This window comes from Oncorhynchus clarkii, chromosome 9 (assembly GCF_045791955.1).
Source record: "Oncorhynchus clarkii lewisi isolate Uvic-CL-2024 chromosome 9, UVic_Ocla_1.0, whole genome shotgun sequence".
NCBI classification, from domain to species: Eukaryota; Metazoa; Chordata; class Actinopteri; order Salmoniformes; family Salmonidae; genus Oncorhynchus; species Oncorhynchus clarkii.
Window position 1 is genome coordinate 58,619,062 of NC_092155.1, and position 16,995 is coordinate 58,636,056.

The 16,995-nt window shown below is 41.2% G+C and overlaps 1 protein-coding gene across 1 annotated transcript in view; it reads left to right on the forward strand.

Moving 5' to 3' along the window:
* LOC139416623 (metabotropic glutamate receptor 4-like) overlaps positions 1–16,995 on the forward strand; it is a 236,128-nt gene that overhangs the window by 136,444 nt on the left and 82,689 nt on the right. The window contains exon 3 of the mRNA XM_071165504.1: positions 14,022–14,157. Within this exon, the coding sequence (XP_071021605.1) occupies positions 14,022–14,157 (136 nt within the window). The remainder of the gene's footprint in view (positions 1–14,021; positions 14,158–16,995) is intronic.

Here is a 16,995-nt window from a genome sequence, read left to right on the forward strand (position 1 = left end):
ATTAAATTCAGTTTTTCACAATTCCTGACTTTAATTAATTAGGATCACCACTTTATTTTAAGAATGTGAAATGTCAGAATAATAGTACAGAGAATGATTTATTCCAGCTTTTTTTTTTTTCATCACATTCCCAGTGGGTCAGAAGTTTACATACACTCAATTAATATTTGATGAGAAAATGGTGCCGGAGGAGATGGCCACCGTTTTACGGTCTCCTAACCAATTGTGCTATCATGTGTTTTTTTCGCGATATTTGTAAATTATTTTGTACATAATGTTTCTGCAACCGTATCTTACAGAAGAAAGTAGCTTCTGGATATCAGGAAAGCGATCACTCACCTCGGATTAGACAAAGATTTATTCAACAACAACAACAACAAGCAGGACTCACATGATATTCTCCAAACACCCCACAAGGTAGACATACCAATTATTCGCAAACGGAAGCGGCACAGAGGGCGAAGAAGACAACTAGGAAAGCTGCCGTTACCGTCAATATTACTCACCAACGTGCAATCATTGGACATTACTCTAGACCAGGTACGATCAAGAATATCCTACCAATGGAACATCAAAAACTGTAATATCCTATGTTTCACGGAATCGTGGCTGAATGACGACAAGGATAATCAGCTAGCGGGATACACGCTGCACCAGCAGGATAGGTCAGCACACACTAAGACGAGGGGTGGCGGCCTGTGCATATTTGTAAACAACAGCTGGTGCACGAAATATAAGGAAGTCTCTAGATTTTGCTCACCTGAAGTAGAGTATATTGTGAGAAACTGCAGGCCACACTACTTGCCGAGAGAGTTCTCAGCTATACTTTTCATGGTTATTTATTTACCACCACAGACAGATGCTGGCACAAAGACCGCACTCAGTCAGCTGTGTAAGGAAATAAGCAAACAGGAAACCACTCACCCAGAGGTGGCGCTCCTAGTGGCCGGAGACTTTAATGCAGGGAAACTTAAATCAGTTCTACCAAATCTCTATCAACATGATAAATGTGCAACCAGAGGGAAAAAATATTCTATATCACCTGCACTCCACACACAGAGACGCGTACAAAGCTCTCCATCGCCCTCCATTTGGTAAATCCGACCACAATTCTATTCTCTTGATTCCTGCTTACAAGCAAAAATTAAAGCAGGAAGCACCAGTGACTCGGTCTATAAAAAAGTGGTCAGATGAAGCAGATGCTAAACTACAGGACTGCTTTGCTATCACAGACTGAAACATGTTCCGGGATTCTTTCCGATGACATTGAGGAATACACCACATCAGTCACTGTCTTTATCAATAAGTGCATTGAGGACGTCGTCCCCACAGTGACTGTACGTACATACCCCAACCAGAAGCCATGGATTACAGGCAACATTCACACTGAGCTAAAGGGTAAAGCTACCGCTTTAAGGTCAAGGTGCGGGACTCTAACCAAGAAGCTTACAAGAAATCCCGCTATGCCCTGCGACGAACCATCAAACAGGCAAAGCGTCAATAAAGGGCTAAGATTGAATCATAGGGCTTGCAAACTATTACAGACTACAAAGGGAAGCACAGCCGCGAGCTGCCCAGTGACACGAGCCTATAAGACGAGCTAAACCACTTCTATGCTTGCTTCGAGGCAAGTAACACTGAGGCATACATGAGAGTATCAGCTGTTCTGGACGACTGAGTGATCATGCTCTCCTGTAGCCGACGTGAGTAAGACCTTTAAACAGGTCAACATACACAAGGCTACGGGGCCCGACGGATTACCAGGACATGTGCTCCGGGCATGTGCTGACCAACTGGCAGGTGTCTTCACTGACATTTTCAACATGTCCCTGATTGAGTCTGTAATACCAACATGCTTCAAGCAGACCACCATAGTCCCTGTGCCCAACAACACAAAGGCAACCTGCCTAAATGACTACAGACCCATAGCACTCACGTCCGTAGCCACGAAGTGCTTTGAAAGGCTGGTAATGGCTCACGTCAACACGATTATCCCAGAAACCCTAGAGCCACTCCAATTTGCATACCGCCCAAATAGATCCACAGATGATGCAATCTCTATTGCACTCCACACTGCCCCTTCCTACCTGGACAAAAGGAACACCTATGTGAGAATGCTGTTCATGGACTACAGCTCAGTGTTCAACACCATAGTACCCTCAAATCTCATCACCAAGCTAAGGATCCTGGGACTAAACACCTCCCTCTGCAACTGGATCCTGGACTTCCTGACAGGCCACCCTCAGGTGGTGAGGGTAGGTAGAAACACATATGCCACACTGATCCTCAACACTGGAGCTCCCCAGGGGTGCGTGCTCAGTCCCCTCCTGTACTCCCTGTTCACCCATGACTGCATGGCCAGGCACGATTCCAACACCATCCTTAAGTTTGCTGACAACACAACAGTGGTAGGCCTGATCACCGACAACGACAAGACAGCCTATAGGGAGGAGGTCAGAGACCTGGCCGGGTGGTGCCAGAATAACAACCTATCCCTCAACGTAACGAAGACTAAGGAGATGATTGTGGACTACAGGAAAAGGAGCACCGAGCACGTCCCCATTCTTATCGACGGGGCTGTAGTGAAGCAGGTTGAGAACTTCAAATTCCTTGGTGTCCACATCAACAACAAACTAGAATGGTCCAAACACACCAAGACAGTCGTGAAGAGGGCACAACAAAGCCTATTCCCCATCAGGAAACTAAAAAGATTTGGCATGGGTCTTGAGATCCTCAAAAGGTTCTAAAAAGGCCCTAAAAATTGTCAAAGACCCCAGCCAACCCAGTCATAGACTGTTCTCTCTACTACCTCATGACAAGCGGTACTGGAGTGCCAAGTCTAGGTCCAAGAGGCTTCTAAACAGCTTCTATACCCAGGCCATAAGACTCCTGAACACCTAATGAAATGGCTACCCAGGCTATTTGCATTCCCCCTCCCCCTCTTTTACACCGCTGCTACTTTCTTTTGTTATCATTTATGCATAGTCACTTTAATAGCTCTACCTTCATGTACATATTACCTCAACTAACTGGTGCCCCCTCACATTGAGTCTGTACCAGTACCCCCCTGTATATAGTCTCGCTGTTGTTATTTTACTGCTGCTCTTTAATTACTTGTTACTTTTATTTATTTTTCTTATCCGTATTTTTTTAACTTCATTTTTGGTTAATTCATGTGACTAATAAAATATGATTTGATTTGGTTCGCTTTCAGGCTGTATCACTGTATCACTTCCAGCCGTGATTGGGAGTCTCATAGGGCGGCGCACAATTGGCCCAGCGCCGTCCAGGTTTGGCCGGGGTAGTCCGTCATTGTAAATAAGAATTTATTCTTAACTGACTTGCCTAGTTAAATTTAGGTTAAATAAAAAATTATGTAAGTCTATAGAAAGATACCTTCATCATGATATTTGATTGTGATGCACAGGTCTGGAATGGCCTCAATCAGGTCCAGCAGGATATCCTCCTCCACCTCAGTTTAGGAATCATAAAAAAATTGTATTTGGGCTGCAGAGGGCAGTCCAAACCTATTTTAGACCACAAAAAAGAGAGACTAATAAGAATATAGGGAGATAAGCCACCTAAGGGGCAACAGAATGGGTCTGATCTAAATCAAGCCCGAGGGTTCAATTAAGAAAATACATCAGACAATTCAAACAGTTGAAGTCAGAAGTTTACATACACCTTAGCCAAATACATTTAAACTCAGTTTTTCACAATTCCTGACATTTAATCCAAGTAAAAATTCCCCGTCTTAGGTCAGCTGGATCACCACTTATTTTAAGAATGTGAAATGTCAGAATAATAGTAGAGAGAATGATTTACTTCAGCTTTTATTTATTTCATTACATTCCCAGTGGGTCAGAAGTTTACATACACTCAGTTAGTATTTGGTAGCATTGCCTTTAAATTGTTTGACTTGGGTCAAACGTTTCGGGTAGCCTTCCACAAGCTTGGGTGAATTTTGGCCCATTCCTCCTGACAGAGCTGGTATAACTGAGTCAGGTTTGTAGGCCTCCTTGCTCGCACACGCTTTTTTCAGTTCTGCCAGCAATTTTTCTATGGGATTGAGGTCAGGGCTTTGTGATGGCCACTCCAATACCTTGACTGTGTTGTCCTTAAGTCATTTTGCCACAACTTTAGAAGTATGCTTGGGGTCATTGTCCATTTGGAAGACCGATTTGCGACCAAGCTTTAACTTCCTGACTAATGTCTTGAGATGTTGTTTCAACATAAACACATAATTTTCTTTCCTCATGACGCCATCTATTTCGTGAAGTGCACCAGTCCTTCCTGCAGCAAAGCACCCCCACAACATGTTGCTGCCACCCCCGTGCTTCATGGTTGGGATGGTGTTCTTTGGCTTGCAAGCATCCCCCTTTTGCCCCCCCCCCCCCCCCCCCCCAAAATAACTATGGTCATTATGGCCAAACAGTTCTATTTTTGTTTCATTAGACCAGAGGATATTTCTCCAAAAAGTATGATCTTTGTCCCCATGTGCAGTTGCAAACCGTAGTCTGGCTTTTTTATGGCGGTTTTGGAGCAGTGGCTTCTTCCTTGCTGAGCGGCCTTTCAGGTTACGTCGATATAGGACTCGTTTTACTGTGGATGTAGATACTTTTGTACCTGTTTCCTACAGCATCTTCACAAGGTCCTTTGCTGTTGTTCTGGGATTGATTTGCACTTTTAGCACCAAAGTATGTTCATCTCTAGGAGACAGAACACGTCTCCTTCCTGAGCGGTCACGGCGTGGTCCCATGGTGTTTATACTTGCGTACTATTGTTTGTACAGATGAACGTGGTACCTTCAGGCATTTGGAAATTGCTCCCAAGGATGAACCAGACTTGTGGAGGTCTACAATTTTTTTCCGAGGTCTTGGCTAATTTCTTTTGATTTTCCCATGATGTCAAGCAAAGTGGCACTGAGTTTGAAGGTAGGCCTTGAAATACATTCACAGGTACACCTCCAATTTACTCAAATTATGTTAATTAGCCTATCAGAAGCTTTTAAAGACATTACATAATTTTCTGGAATTTTCCAAGCTGTTTAAAGCACAGTCAATTTGGTGGATGTAAACTTCTGACCCACTGAAATTGTGATACAGTGAATTAAAAGTGAAATAATCTGCCTGTAAACAATTGTTGGAAAAATGACTTGTTTCATGCACAAAGTAGATATCCTAACCGACTGTCAAAACTATAGTTTGTTAACAAGAAATTTGTGGAGTGGTTGAAAAATTTGTTTTGATGACTCCAACCTAAGTGTATGTAAACTTCCGACTTCAACTGTATATTCACCTTGATTGATGAAATCTCCATAAGAGAACCGAAGCTGCAACTTTTTCAACTTCTTGCTTTTTTTGTATTGGAACTTCACCAACATGCAATTACACACAATGTCATATTTAAGTTAAATTTGGTTGCAAACATTTTATGGCGTAGCTGTACAATAGAAACAATCACACAACCTTATACCCTCTCCCAGGGTTACAGTGGATCAACCATTTGTTCCAAATGCCACTAATGTAATGTGGATCTGAGGCTTTATTTTCTAATTTAACTAGGCTTGTCTGTTAAGAACAAATTCTTATTTACAATGACGGCCTACCGGGGAACAGTAGGTTAACTTCCTTGTTCAGGGATAGAACGACAGATGTTTTATTTTGTCAGCTCGGGGATTCAATCCAACAACCTTTCGCTTACTGGCTCAAAGCTCCAACCACTAGGCTACCTGTCGCCCCGGGTTTAGCAAGGCAATATTGAAGTGAAATCAACCAACCAAACTAGCTAGCTATCTAACTAGCTACAAAGAGTTACCACCACCACTCAAATCTATAGGTAAGAAACTGGCCAATACATTTCAAGCCATATTAGGAAAGGGAAAAGGTGAGAGGAGGAGCGTGCGTAGATGCGAGAAGTAATTGTCCAACGATCAAAGGGATCCTGCTGTGTATGTGGCTGCTATTATAGTAAACTGTGTTTGCATGCAATCAGTGGTGTATTCATTCCACTGATTCTGTTGAAAAATGTTTCTTAAACGGAAGCAAATGGAATGAAACGGGGATAACCATACCTGAATTTGTCCAATAGAAACTCTCGTTTGCAACTGTTGGATTAATGATTACACCCAAGATTGGCTAGATGCAGGCAAGGTTGTGCAAGGTGGTATAAATGTGTCAATGTCTGTCACCTTGATTACCCAAATTTCTCTCGACCTTTCATTCATGATGGGTATAGGGATAGGGATATTTGAGTATCATGTAGTAGCCTAAACCCGTCGATGTTACATTGAGCTGGGTGAATGTATTGTAAAAGAAATAAGGACAAGTTCATAAGAAATTTAAAAAATCGCACTCCCTCATCTTAAACCGCACCGACTGCCACTGACATCATACTCTTGCAGCTACTTTCTCACAAAGACCCGGATAATAAATGAATTCACACATAGTCCATAGTTGCCAATGAGTGGAGATCCTGTTGAACAAATATCACACTCTGTCATACATGGATATTCTTATCCTTCTCAATTTAGCTACAGTACAAAGCATGTTTTCAACTTTACTGCTGTTTGGCTAATTGCCTTTGCTTCCACATCAAACACCACAGCCATTGAATACACCTATATACAGAACATGATCTAAGTAGAGAGGCAACTCTATGTATTCACTCTAGAAGAGGGCCTCATTTTATTGCACATTGTACTCTTCTGAGATACTATTTGTGATTCAAAATGTATGTATACTAGGCTACCTGGGGCAGCAGGTAGCCTAGTGGTTAGAGCGTTGGGCTAGTAACTGAAACGTTCCTGGATCAAATCCCTGAGCTGACAAGGTAAACATCTGTTGTTCTGCCCATGAACAAGGCAGTTAACCAACTGTTCTTAGGCTGTCATTGTAAATAAGAATTTGTTCTTAACTGACTTGCCTAGTTAAAGAAATGGAGCATGTCAAGATCTATATCTCTGTTCCTCTGATAAAAACAACTAAAATTCACCCAACAGTGCCCTGTTTGGTTTTGTGCTATTTTCATCATTTACCAGTAATCATTTCATTTCAGTCAAATAGAGATGATCTCATGACAGAAATTAAAACATGGTGTCAGGGTGTTTGCATGCTGGGAGTTTGTATCTGCAGGATGGGACAATCTGAGAAGGCTTCTTAGCACAGCAGTCTGGCGACATGGCTCAACAGACCACCAGCAGGAACACGTCCCCTGACCAAATTATGTTTAGTCATTCTCAATGAACCCTCCTGCTCATGAAAAGGGTTGAGTTCTCTGTCGTTCAGGCTATTTCTCTATTTTTCTAATCCTCTCCTGGTTCCTTGTTTAATTTGGCATCTTTAGTAGGAAAATAAACTTCTTTCTGTTTCTCTTGTAGTGTTAATAATATTCACCCTAGTGGAAGAAAAGTAGTAGTAAATACAATGTGGAACTCTTTGGCAACTTATCTTCAATTTATATCCCTATCCGGGGAGAGGGTTTATTATCTGATCCAGTTCCACTGTCTGAGTGTGCCAACAAAAGTAGTCAGTCCCATAACCAGTAGCACATACAATAGTACCACACATGAGGGGGGTTGGGAAATGGTACAACTTAGTTACTACCTAGTTCTTTAAAATTAGAAAGAATGTTTTCCCTCAATCCCTTCATTACATTCCACTGTCCATGGAACCTTCTAGGAGCTTTGGGAAACACTTTCATTCAAAAAGAGCTTGGTTCAAGAATTCACTTGATGAAAATACCAAACTCTTCAGGCAAGAATAAAAGCCAGAGGAACAACACTTCACCCCTTACTATGGCATGGATGGAAAGAAGTGACTGCCTAAATCTTGTATTTTGCAGTAAATGGTACATTCAATGTCAAAACAATGGATCATCGAGTACCACTTCCCTTTAGAGGGATAATCATTGTTTTAAATTCATAATAGCAGAATATTAATATACCTGACCTTTGTGTATGCAATTTATAGCACTAATGTTGATACAGATTTTTTTAAATCTCTGTGTAATTACTTAAATTAAGGCTGTTGGGAAGTCGTTCACTAGGGAAATAATTAATGTTAGACGTTTTGCAAACAATCATTCGGGGGCCGCAGTCTAACAAACTCTGAATCGTATCTTTGACCACCTGGTCATACGATATGTTGAAGGGAGATAAGAACATGATAAGGAGTCATATTTGAAAGTCATATTTGCCTCTGTTGGAGACCTACACGTTTATGTTTTGTTATGTACTCAGCTAGCAATGAGGGTGCGTAACCTATTTTTACTTCACAGCTTTTCTAATACGCTTCCACTAGTTCCACTGCCTGTTTCTCTCTGTTTCCAGATGTAAATCTCCCAGGCATAACACAGCGCTCTAATACTCCCCTCAGTGTTCTCTTGTACCAAGAGGGAGTGTGCTGCCTTGCTGCTCTCTCTGTATTCCTCCTGTTCTACTAGCTACTCCCTCCTCTCCTGTTAGTACGCCTCCCCGCTCACTCTTCTTAGATAGGCTCTAGTGTACCTACACCCTTCAAGTGTACAGTCTGTTGTCTGTGTTTATTAAACATCTGCCGTGCTACAATATGTTCCCATGTTTTAGATACATCCCACTGCTGCCACAAGCAGAGGCATTTGGAGACTAATCGCTCATTTTCAACACACACGCAACACACATACACACACAGTGGCTATATAAAATCATAAACTTTTCAAAGTTGTCAGCCATGTCATCAACATAAATATTATTGAGTAGCTGGAGCAGTATTAACTAGGAAGTACATGATCAGCAGCACCAGAGTAGGAGAGGAGAGGCATGATATTAGTGTGAATCCACATGGGCACTAAAAGGGTTTGACAATCAGGCCTGTGGACACAACACAAACCCCTTCGTATGAAAGTTAAGACTGAACTGCTGCATTCTCCCACAGGGACGGTGAACCCTCGACTCTACCACGATCCATCCCAGAGCTGCTGCCTCATATTAGCCTGCATATTAGCCTGCACACTGAATAAACAAAGTAAGCCTTATACATTCTGACAAGTCCTCTAGTGTCTGCCATACCTTAGCAAAGCTTCCCTTACTAACTGGGAAGTGGGCATATACACACAGGTGCCCTTTTGATTTGATACGTTTCTCAGTTCAAAAGAGGAGAATAATGAGAATTCTGAGAAATGGCTTTGGCATATGGAATATTAAAAACAAATGGCAAATTGGTTAGGTGAAATTGGGATCATTCATCTCTTCCCATTCAATAGCTGAACCATCCATGTGATTCAAATTAAAAAACGATATTTGATACTAGTTCTCAACAGTCAAAGTTTTTTCTACTAAGGAACATTGTATGTTATTCTACGTATCCTTTATTTGCAAAGCAATAAACCACTCCGTGAAGGTGCATCTCTTTGTTATGTACAAGAAACTGCAAACATAAATGTGGATTATTGAGTAGCAAGTTGTTTCTAATCTGATGATGTGATGGTGATGACAATCATAAGAATGATGCGTCAATGTGCCTGTGTGGTATTAAATCATAATGGTTACCTTTACCCCATACTCCGGATTCTTTTACAGCTGGTTTAACTAGCAAATAGCATTGAATTAGTCACATTGGGATATCTTTAGCACCTTCAGTGTGGTGAATCTAGTGAACCTCTCTCCAGTATTTCCACAGAGAACAAACGCTGTGCAGCAATCCGCCACTCTGAGTGGGCTGTATTGAATGTTTACGACGTCAACATTCTCTCTCCTGGGTGTCTAATAGGAATGAAGATTCCTGTTCAGGCCCACTAGAGAAGAGAAGACAGCTACTGTCTGTAGATGACGCTGGTTAGAGAATAGGAGTGTGCAGATCTCTGCAAAGAAGGCTATTTTTGGAGATGATTTACACATTGCCTGTCTAGGAGGTGTGAGAGGTAGTGTTTTTTAGGTGGAGAGATGGGGGGCTGGCGGTTCATTGGAACTCATCAGCAACATCTTCAGCCTGAGACGTGGGTTCATTTTTTTCTCCTTCAGAGACGTGGGTTTGTTTTTTCTCCTTCACTGGGCCCTCAGGTTATTTTTCCAGGCACAGAGTTGTTAGTGATTTAAAATCCCTTAACCAATCGTGTTTTCGAAAAAATGTGTGAAAAAAGGAGACACTCAAGTAATAAATCATATTTTTGATGAAGAAGAGAGAGATTGCTTGGCTTGGAGTTTGATAAATAGCACAAAGTGTAATTATATTTTTCATGCAAGCCTCCCAAATGTCTTTAAGTCTGGAGAGACAACAACACAGTCAGGTGGACTTGAGGGAACATAATTAATCAACAGATAATCATTGGTATGCATCTCCCCAGAGATTTAGAAAATGGTTAAATCATTTCAATACTAGGGCGGTTGCAACATTCACTGTGTTTTTTGAACTGCTTCACTATCTGTCTTTCTGTCTACATGTTCATACCGTATGCCAGTGGATTGAAAATGGTTGATCTGCAATGCAGGGAATTTCATCAGGGAAAAGGAGAGAGGGGGAGAGTTTTCCTAATTAATCCTATCCTGAAGCTAAATGTAATCTAGAAGAGCATTGTGTAGAGAAACAGATTCCTGGAAGGCAGTAATTACCGGTGGATTGTTACCTTACATAAACTATAATAGCAGATGCACAACGAAGGAACAATCATAATTAGATCGATAAAAAGGCATTTTGAAGAAGGAATAAGATGTAGCCTGTGCTGGATTTGTTTTCACAGTTCATCATAAACTCCACCACAACCCATCCCCCACCAAACAACTTTGTAATGGGGAAATAATAAGAATACCTGCAGAACAGTGAATACATACCATAGTCCTACAATTATAATGTACATAGATTGGTAATGCATTGTAATATGATTGCAATATTATAGCTGATGATGCAGGACTGCTAGCAGCATAGGGCTGAATTATGGAGTTTTGTTTCCAGTGACCCAATAGGGGACCCAGTGAGTTCAGTGGGCCTCAAATGCAAGTGGATGGGAGCTTGCTCTTTCTATCTCAATCAATTAATCAAATGTATTTATAAACCCCTTCTTACATCAGCTGATGTCACAAAGTGCTGTACAGAAACCTAGCCTAAAACCCCAAACAGCAAGCAATGCAGGTGTAGAAGCACAGTGGCTAGGAAAAACTCCCTAGAAAGGCCGAACCAAGGAAGAAACCTAGAGAGGAACACGGCTATGAGGGGTGGCCAGTCCTCTTCTGGCTGTGCTGGGTGGAGATTATAACAGAACATAGCCAAGATGTTCAAATGTTCATAGATGACCAGCAGGGTCAAATAATAATGATCACAGTGGTTGTAGATGGTGCAACAGGTCAGCACCTCAGGAGTAAATGTCAGTTGGCTTTTCATAGCCGATCATTCAGAGTATCTCTACCGCTCCTGCTGTCTCTAGAGAGTTGAAAACACAGGTCTGGGACAAGGTAGCACGTCCAGTGTATATCTCGCTCCCTTGACTTCCCTCTCCAGAGGCGAGGTCACAGAACAGTAGCAGTGAAGAGGGAGCAGGGAGAAAGGGATAACTCTCTATCTTCTCCACAGAGAATATGGTGAGGGACCCTGGGACTGGGACACCTATGAGGCAAAGCGATATTATGGTTGAGATTGATAGAGTCTCTGGTAATGATGAGGAGAATAGTTATAGCATTCACCCTAGATCTGCCCATTACTGGAGTAACATTTCCCATAAGTCTACAGGCTACGTAGATAGAATGTGACAGCTAGATTGACAGATACACCTCGGGAGAATCAGTTTCGACTGGGTATAATTATTTGGGAAAAGTTTACAGAGTACTGTAGGATTGAAGAGTGAAAACAGAATGTAGGATGGAGAAAACGTAGTGTAGGCCACTGAATAGATTGGACAATTGACAGACCCACAAATGGCTTTCAATCTATTTTGGCGTCTGGAGGAATGAGTGAAAGAATCGTGGAAGCAGGAGAATCATGGGTCTGTCACTATGACAATGGCTGACCCTAGAAAAAACAGACATGAACCATGATATGAATAATTTGATTTGATTTATTTGATATATTAGGATCCCCATTATCCGATGCCAATGGCGACAGCTAGTCTTACTGGGGTCTGACACATAACGGAAACTACATTACAGACAAAAGACAAGACTCTATTTCTCCAGTGAAGAGAAAAATAAACGATTAACCAGCCCAGTGACAGCATGGTCAGAGCACTGCCAGTGTATGCTTCATGTAGGCTACTTGGGTATAGTGGGGTAGTAAAACCACAAAATCAAAGAAAAATAAACTGCTTGCATGTACAGTATCTCGGAGGGAGTACAATAACATCAGTGTGTTGTTGCATGCCATTGACTAAGGCCTTAGCACAAAGGATCTCAACCGGAAGTGGCCCTTTGCACCTATAAGCTAGACTGTCATCACGCCCATTGTTGTCCATCTAATGGTCTTTGCTATTTTTTTTTCTTCCACTTTCACAACCTATTAGTATCAGAGTTGGGGCGCCGCTGCTTTGTTTTCTGATCCATTGTGCTGCCCTGGCAGCTATTCACTGAACCAGAGGGTATTATTCCTGCATTGATTGCACAGTTCATTAGCATGCCCATAGACTCTGTGGCATTTTGGCAGGACGACAAAACAATTCTCCTGAAATGTTTCTCTGAGAATTAGAAAGCCTTGGCTTGTTTGCTATCCAATGGACGTATGCTGGAGCTCCCTCACTTTCCTTCTGCTGCTGGATACCAATGCCTCATGGCACGGGAAGGTTTAGTTTGCTGCTCTCTTTTGGGAATTGTGTAAGTGTATCGTGTGTGTCAGAGTCTAACACACCAGATTAGGAATGGTCAGAATGGGATTAGGTCACGTGCAGTGATGTTGTGGTAAAAACAATTGGTGGGTAAACGTTGATTACCAGTCGCGCCGAGTAAAGGAACACTCCCTAAACTTGCATTTTCCGCAAACAACAAAAAAATGGGTAAACAGAGTTTACTCTACTTGAGTTTACCCTCCACCACACTACACTACACTTACATGGATTTGATTGATTGAATTTAAATTAAATAGCACTGGTTTCCATAATATGGTGTGTGATGTATGGGTGGGTTATTTTGGAGTTTTGATCATGTCACTTTGAATTTTTTTGTTGATGACATGTCCATTTTTGACGGCCAACTAAACAGTTTTATGAGTCATGTGGATACTTCCATTGAAAATTGAATTCCTTGATACGCTATATGTTTGGATTCATACAATACACAACAAAAAGAATGCTGTGAAAAAGTAGAAAGATGAATATCAGTAAATGTATGCTTGCCCAGTAAGCAAGATGTACTTAATGTATTTTATAACTTACTGAAAGCCTTACAATGCTAAAGTTGAACAAAAATACATCTATGGAGAGAAACATTTCAACTATTCGCAAATGTTCAATTACGAGTGTAGGTTTGTTACGAATTGCTACACAATTTCCCCAATCTCATTGGCACCCCCATAAACTGAATCTATGGTTTTCCATGTCTCAGCTATGCCCCTTGTGGCACATGACAATATTTAGTTAATACCTTACGTTCATCATGCTGTGAAATATTACACCAGCACAATTTTTATCTTGCATCCAGTCATCCATAAAAAGTCCTGAAGATATGAATAGGATTAGTGTTGTTGGTTTAGGCAAGTGAAAAAAACTCTACTTGGCTTTGGCCTACTTTCAGTTGATACAGAGAACTAAGAAAGAGGGTGATTCTAAGAATGATGAACCTGCATTTAGATAGAGGTTTACTGTAGCTATATGCAGATGCCCTGTGCTGGTTTACCAATATAGTTATTTCTGGTGCTGATGCCCGACAGGTGTTCCCTAACAATACTCCAAACTACATCAGAGATGGTGTACCCTGATAAAAGGTCCCCAGGTACTGATTATAAACTTTATTTATACTCTGTTTTAGAGACAGCCTAGACAGATCAGCAGATCAGCTAGTGTAATTTATCCATGTCTATTTTCCTCTGTCTATAATAATCCTTACATGTTCCTCTGTCCCTTGATTGCAGGAGGTGTGTGCATCTCTCAGTCAGTGAAGATACCACGAGAACCTAAGCCTGGAGAGTTTGACAAGATCATCCGCAGACTGTCAGAGAACCCCAATGCACGGGTTGTTATTCTCTTTGCCAATGAAGATGACATTAGGTTAGTGAAGTTGACTGTTACAGGAATGAAAAAATGATTAAACTAACATACTAAATGATGCCAACAAAGTATCTCAATTTATCTGAGTTTCTGTTTTATGACGCAACATTCAGCATGTTTGCCCATTGGTTTAGATGGGGATGCACTGCGGTGTAAATGGCTGTACATTAGTATATTGTCCTCCCCACCATTGATTGAACATCCCTAAAATGAAATACACCATTTTCAGCAAGCTATATCAGCTTTATTTTCATTAGATGTCAACAGTGAACGGGATATGTGCCAGTTCACATTAAACACACTCAATCTAACTACATTTTGATTATATGTTCTTATTATCTAATCATTCAAGGGTTTTTCTTAATTATTGCTATTTTCTACATTTTAGAATAGTGAAAACATCAAAACTATGAAATAACACATATGGGATCATGTAGTAACCAAAAATGTGTTAAACAAATACAAAACATATTTTATATTTGAGTTTCTTCAAAATAGCCACCCTTTGGCTTGATTACAGTTTTGCACACTCTTGGCATTCTCTCAACCAGCTTCATGAGGAAGTCACCTGGAATGCATTTCAATTAACACGTTTGCCATTTAAAAGTTAATTTGTGGAATTTCTTTCCATCTTAATGCATTTGAGCCAATCAGTTGTGTTGTGACAAGGTATGTGTGCTATAGAAAATAAAAGATATATATCAAGTCCATATTATGGCAAGAACATCTAAAATAAACAAAGAGAAACAACAGTTCATCATGACTTTAACCCATTAAGGTCAATCAATCCGGGAAATCTCCAGAAATGTTAAAGTTTCTTCAAGTGCAGTCGCAAAAACCATTGAGTGCGATGATAAAACTGGCTCTCATGAGGACCGCCCCAGGAAAGGAAGACCAAGAGTTACCTCTGCTGCAGAGGATAAGTTCATTAGAGTTAACTGCACCTCAGATTGCAGCCCAAGTAAATGCTTCACGGAGTTCAATCTCAAAATCAACTGTTCAGAGGAGACTGTGTCAATCAGGCCTTCATGGTCGAATTGCTGCAAAGAAACCACTACAAGGACACCAATAATAATAAGATAATTGTTTGGGCCAAGAAACATGAGCAATGGACAATAGACAGGTGGAAGTCTGTCCTTTGGTCTGATGAGTACAAATTTGAGATTTTTGGTTCCAACCGCTATGTCTTTATAAGACGCGGAGTAGGTGAACAGATGGTCTCCACATGTGTGGTTCCCACCGTGAAGCATGGAGGAGGAGGTGTGACTGTTGTGGGGTTGCTTTGCTGGTGACACTGTCTGTGATTGATTTAGAATTCAAGGCACACTTAACCACCATGGCTACCACAGCATTCTGCAGCGATACGCCATCCCATCTGGTTTGCGCTTTGTGGGACTATCATTCGTTTTTCAACAGGACAAAGACCCAAAACACACCTCCAGGCTGTGTAAGGGCTATTTGACGAAGGAGAGAGATGGAGTGCTGCATCAGATGATCTGGCCTCCACAATCACCCAACCTCAACCCAATTGAGATGGTTTGGGATGAGTTGGACCGCAGATTGAAGGAAATGCAGCCAACAAGTGCTCAGCATATGTGGGAACTCCTTCAAGACTGTTGGAAAAGCATTCCAGGAGAAGCTAGTTGAGAGAATGCCAAGAGTGTGCAAAGCTGTCATCAAAGCAAAGGGTGGCTACTTTAAATACTTTTTTGGTTACTACATGATTCCATATGTGTTATTTCATAGTTTTGATGTCTTCACTATTATTTAAAAATGTACATGTAGAAAATAGTAAAAATAAAGAAAAACAATTGAATGAGTAGGTATGTCCAAGCTTTGGACTAATACTGGTTTTCTAGTTTACAGCAATTACCAATCAATTACTAAATTCCTCCATTCCTTTGCAGTGTTATTAAAAACGTTTAGTTGTCCTGAGGACTGAGGATCGTCCTGATCAGTGTCTTGGGGCAACAGCTGGTGATGTGTGTGGGTTCCATTATGTTTTACAGCACATTTAAAACCTACAGTACCTACTACTACCACAAGCATAGAATATACACTGAATGTACAAAACATTAGGAACAGCTTCCTAATATTGAGCTGCACCCCCTTTTGCCATCAGAACAGCCTCAATTTGTCGGGGCAAAATGTCGTAAGCATTCCACATGGATGTTGGCCCATGTTGACTCCAATGCTTCCCGCAGTTGTGTCAAGTTGGCTGGATGTCCTTTGGGTGGTGGACCTGAGTGGCGCAACGGTCTAAGGCACTGCATCTCAGTGCTATAGGCTTCACTACAGACCCTGGTTTTATTCCAGGCTGTATCACAACCGGCCGTGATTGGGAGTCCAATAGGGCAGCACACAATTGGCCCAGTGTTGTCCAGGTTAGGGTTAGGCCGTAATTGTAAATAAGAATTTGTTCTTAACTGACCTGCCTAGTTAAATAAAGGTTAAATATTTTTTACAAATTATTGATTCACGCAGGAAACTGTTGAGCGTGAAAACCCCCAGCATCATTGTAGTTCTTGACATACTCAAACCAGTGTGCCTGGCATACCCCGTTCAAAGGCACTGAAATCTTTTGTCTTGCCGATTCACCCTCTGAATGGCCACTGAATGGCACACATACACAATCCATGTCTAAATTGTCTTCAACTCCACTCCCCCATTCAGCTGAAAAGGTGGCGCAGGGAATTCAAAAATATTATTTCGAAATATTTAACTTTCACACATTAACAAGTCCAATACCTCAAATGAAAGATAAACATCTTGTTCATCTACCCATCATGTCTGATTTTTAAAATATTTTACTGCGAAAACACAACATATATTTATGTT